This window comes from Olea europaea, unplaced genomic scaffold (assembly GCF_002742605.1).
Source record: "Olea europaea var. sylvestris unplaced genomic scaffold, O_europaea_v1 scaffold2836, whole genome shotgun sequence".
NCBI lineage: Eukaryota > Viridiplantae > Streptophyta > Magnoliopsida > Lamiales > Oleaceae > Olea > Olea europaea.
In genome coordinates this window covers 26,413-29,259 of record NW_019246870.1, presented here as the reverse complement: position 1 = coordinate 29,259, position 2,847 = coordinate 26,413, and the positions used below count along the sequence as shown (strand labels likewise).

Genomic DNA, 2,847 nt, shown 5'->3' with positions numbered 1-2,847 from the left:
CGAGAGTGGTATTGGTGTTCCTTTCTGCAGTTGGGAAAGTATAATAGCTGCTACCGAGAACTTCTCAGATGTAAATAAACTTGGACGCGGGGGATTTGGTCCTGTTTACAAGGTTTAACTATTGTTTTATCCATAATTGTTTGCTAGAACAAAAATGTGCTTCCATATATATCTTGATTCTAGTTCACAACTCTTGCAGGGAATGTTTCATGGAGGGCAAGAAATTGCAGTGAAAAGGTTGTCGAGCTGTTCTTCACAAGGCATTAATGAGTTTCAAAATGAAATTGTATTGATTGCAAAGCTTCAACACCGAAACCTCGTTCGCCTTTTGGGCTACTGCATGAAGGAGAATGAAAAGATCTTACTCTATGAATACATGGCAAACAAAAGTTTGGATGCCTTTATATTTGGTTAGTTCATGGAAAATGATGCATTCTATATTGCTATTTTCATTTTATTTCAATCAATAATATTTTTTTCACATATGCTAGATAAAAAGCTATGCATGTTATTGGACGGGAAGAAGCGGTTTGACATCATCTTGGGGATAGCAAGAGGGGTTCTTTATCTTCATCAAGATTCAAGGTTGAGGATCATTCATAGAGATTTGAAAACAAGCAACATTCTGTTAGACGAAGAGATGAACCCCAAAATTTCAGACTTTGGTTTGGCAAGAATTGTTGAGGGAAAACGAATAGAAGCAAGCACCAACAAAGTCATAGGAACCTAGTAAGTAGCAATTAAAAGATCTTATCCGTATGAACTCCACTTTTTGGTCATTTAGTTCTTGGCTACTGTGTGCCAAGTGCAATAATATAAAAAGATGAATTTCTATTATGTTATCTGTATATACACCTAATATACACAAGATCATATTGTGTCATATATCTATGTACATACTAACTTGTAGTATCTTGGTCCAGTGGTTATATGTCTCCAGAGTATGCATCAGATGGACTATTTTCAATAAAATCAGATGTATTTAGTTTTGGAGTTGTTGTTCTCGAAATAATCACTGGAAAGAGAAACACAGGATTTTACCAATCTACAGAAGACTTGAATCTCTTGGGTTATGTAAGTAGCTAAATTCCTCCATTTATATGCAACATTTTAGCTAATTCACAGTGTAAAATATTTTTAAACTATCTTGCCCAGGTATGGAGATTGTGGAGTGAAAACAAGGCATTGGATATAGTCGACCCAATACTGCTTGAATCTTGTAAGAAATCTGAAGTTATCAAGTGCATAAATGTTGGGCTGTTGTGTGTCGAAGAAGACCCCAATAATCGCCCCACCATGTTGAATGTAGTTTTCATGCTTAGTGGAGAAATTGCAGTTCTTCCAATTCCAAATCAACCAGCTTTTGTAATGAGAAAACGCTCATCCTCTAATCAACCGGGTTTGTTCTCCAACAATGGGTTGACGGTATCTATTCCACAAGGGCGTTAATGAACTTTTTCTTATTTCCTTCCACTCGTTTTATGCTCAACAAGAATCTCCACAAACTTGTTTTATTAGCAAAAAGTCCAGATATGCAAGTTTCCTCTCATATCTAGTTGTTTGTGTTGGAATTTTAGGGTGACCCGAATTCTTTTGTTGAAATGATTGTAAAATTCTAATTGAAGTGCATATCAAAAGAAATTTTAGTTGGAATGTTTTGAGGAATCCTATTCAAGTTTAATTGTTAAATTCAATTTAAATTTCTATTTTGAAGCCCATTGGGAGTTGGAATTTGAGTTGGACTTGAAGAGTTCAAATAAGGAAACTTTTAGGCATTTTATTTCATCTGCAACTCTACTTCTAGGGATGGATTTTTCCTATAAATATGAGGCTCCTTTGTCAGTTTTGTGAGAAGCAATTTTCCTAAGTCGTACTTGTTTTGTTCATATTGTTCAGTAGTAAATATTATTCCTCTACGATTAACCCTTTTTGTTCTTTATTTTAAATCTTGTTATTCGTGATGTGATCTTGTTTATTTCATAATATTGTCATTAAATCTCATTCTTTACGTACAATTCGGTTTGGATCAACAAGTGGCATCAGAGCTTCCACGCCCAATTGTTTGTACAATTTTTTCTTCTATTAACCAAGGAATTGTTGTGCCGAAGGGTTGAATAGACATGTAATAATTAATAAACAATGTCTAAAATGTCGTGTAATGACACTCTTTTTTTTCTTCTATGCATTATACCAGTGAAAAAAAAAATAAGGAAGGAAAAGAAGGAAAAAAGTGGTCTTCTTTTGGCTCCACCATGCTAATTGTTGACTTTATATACGCATCCAAACAAAGCGATGGTTCTCTCACTCTCATCTCCTCCATTCCCTTCAGATCGGTGGCTAGCCACACATAGAAAACAAAGATCTGTCTTTTCTCCTTCTATCTGGTGATAGTGGGTCACAAAGGAGAGGGAGGTGAGCAGTGGTCGAAATCTCACCAGCTTGAATATCAGAAAAATTCAAAATTTTTGAGTTCAATTAAGGTTCTCAAGGTGCATTTAGAACATTGGATATCACTGTATTAAGAAATTTACAATCAATAATACTAGAAAAATATTACCGTGGATTGAGGTAATCGTAGTCTTGTTACAAATCTAACAATACACTTAAATATCATATCCGATCTAAAGTCATTTCTCCTCCTACAATACACTATTCGGTTGGTTTAAAGAAGTACAAAAACTAAGATCACCTTAATCTACTATGATATTATTATTCTAATATTATTTACTTTAATTTTATACTTAGCTCTGGTGTGGAAGAGAATTTTTGAATATATATATATATATATATATATATACACACATCTACATGTATATATACATATATACGTATACGTACATGTGTGTA

At 34.0% G+C, this 2,847-nt stretch overlaps 1 protein-coding gene across 1 annotated transcript in view; it reads left to right on the top strand.

The window, feature by feature from the left end:
* Positions 1–1,653, top strand: part of LOC111384078 (G-type lectin S-receptor-like serine/threonine-protein kinase At4g03230) — a 5,513-nt gene extending 3,860 nt beyond the window's left edge. The window contains exons 4-8 of the mRNA XM_023008300.1: positions 7–112; positions 200–410; positions 492–729; positions 924–1,074; positions 1,156–1,653. Coding sequence (XP_022864068.1) covers positions 7–112; positions 200–410; positions 492–729; positions 924–1,074; positions 1,156–1,449 — 1,000 coding nt within the window. The 3' untranslated portion in view covers positions 1,450–1,653. The remainder of the gene's footprint in view (positions 1–6; positions 113–199; positions 411–491; positions 730–923; positions 1,075–1,155) is intronic.
* Positions 1,654–2,847: the final 1,194 nt, after the last annotated feature.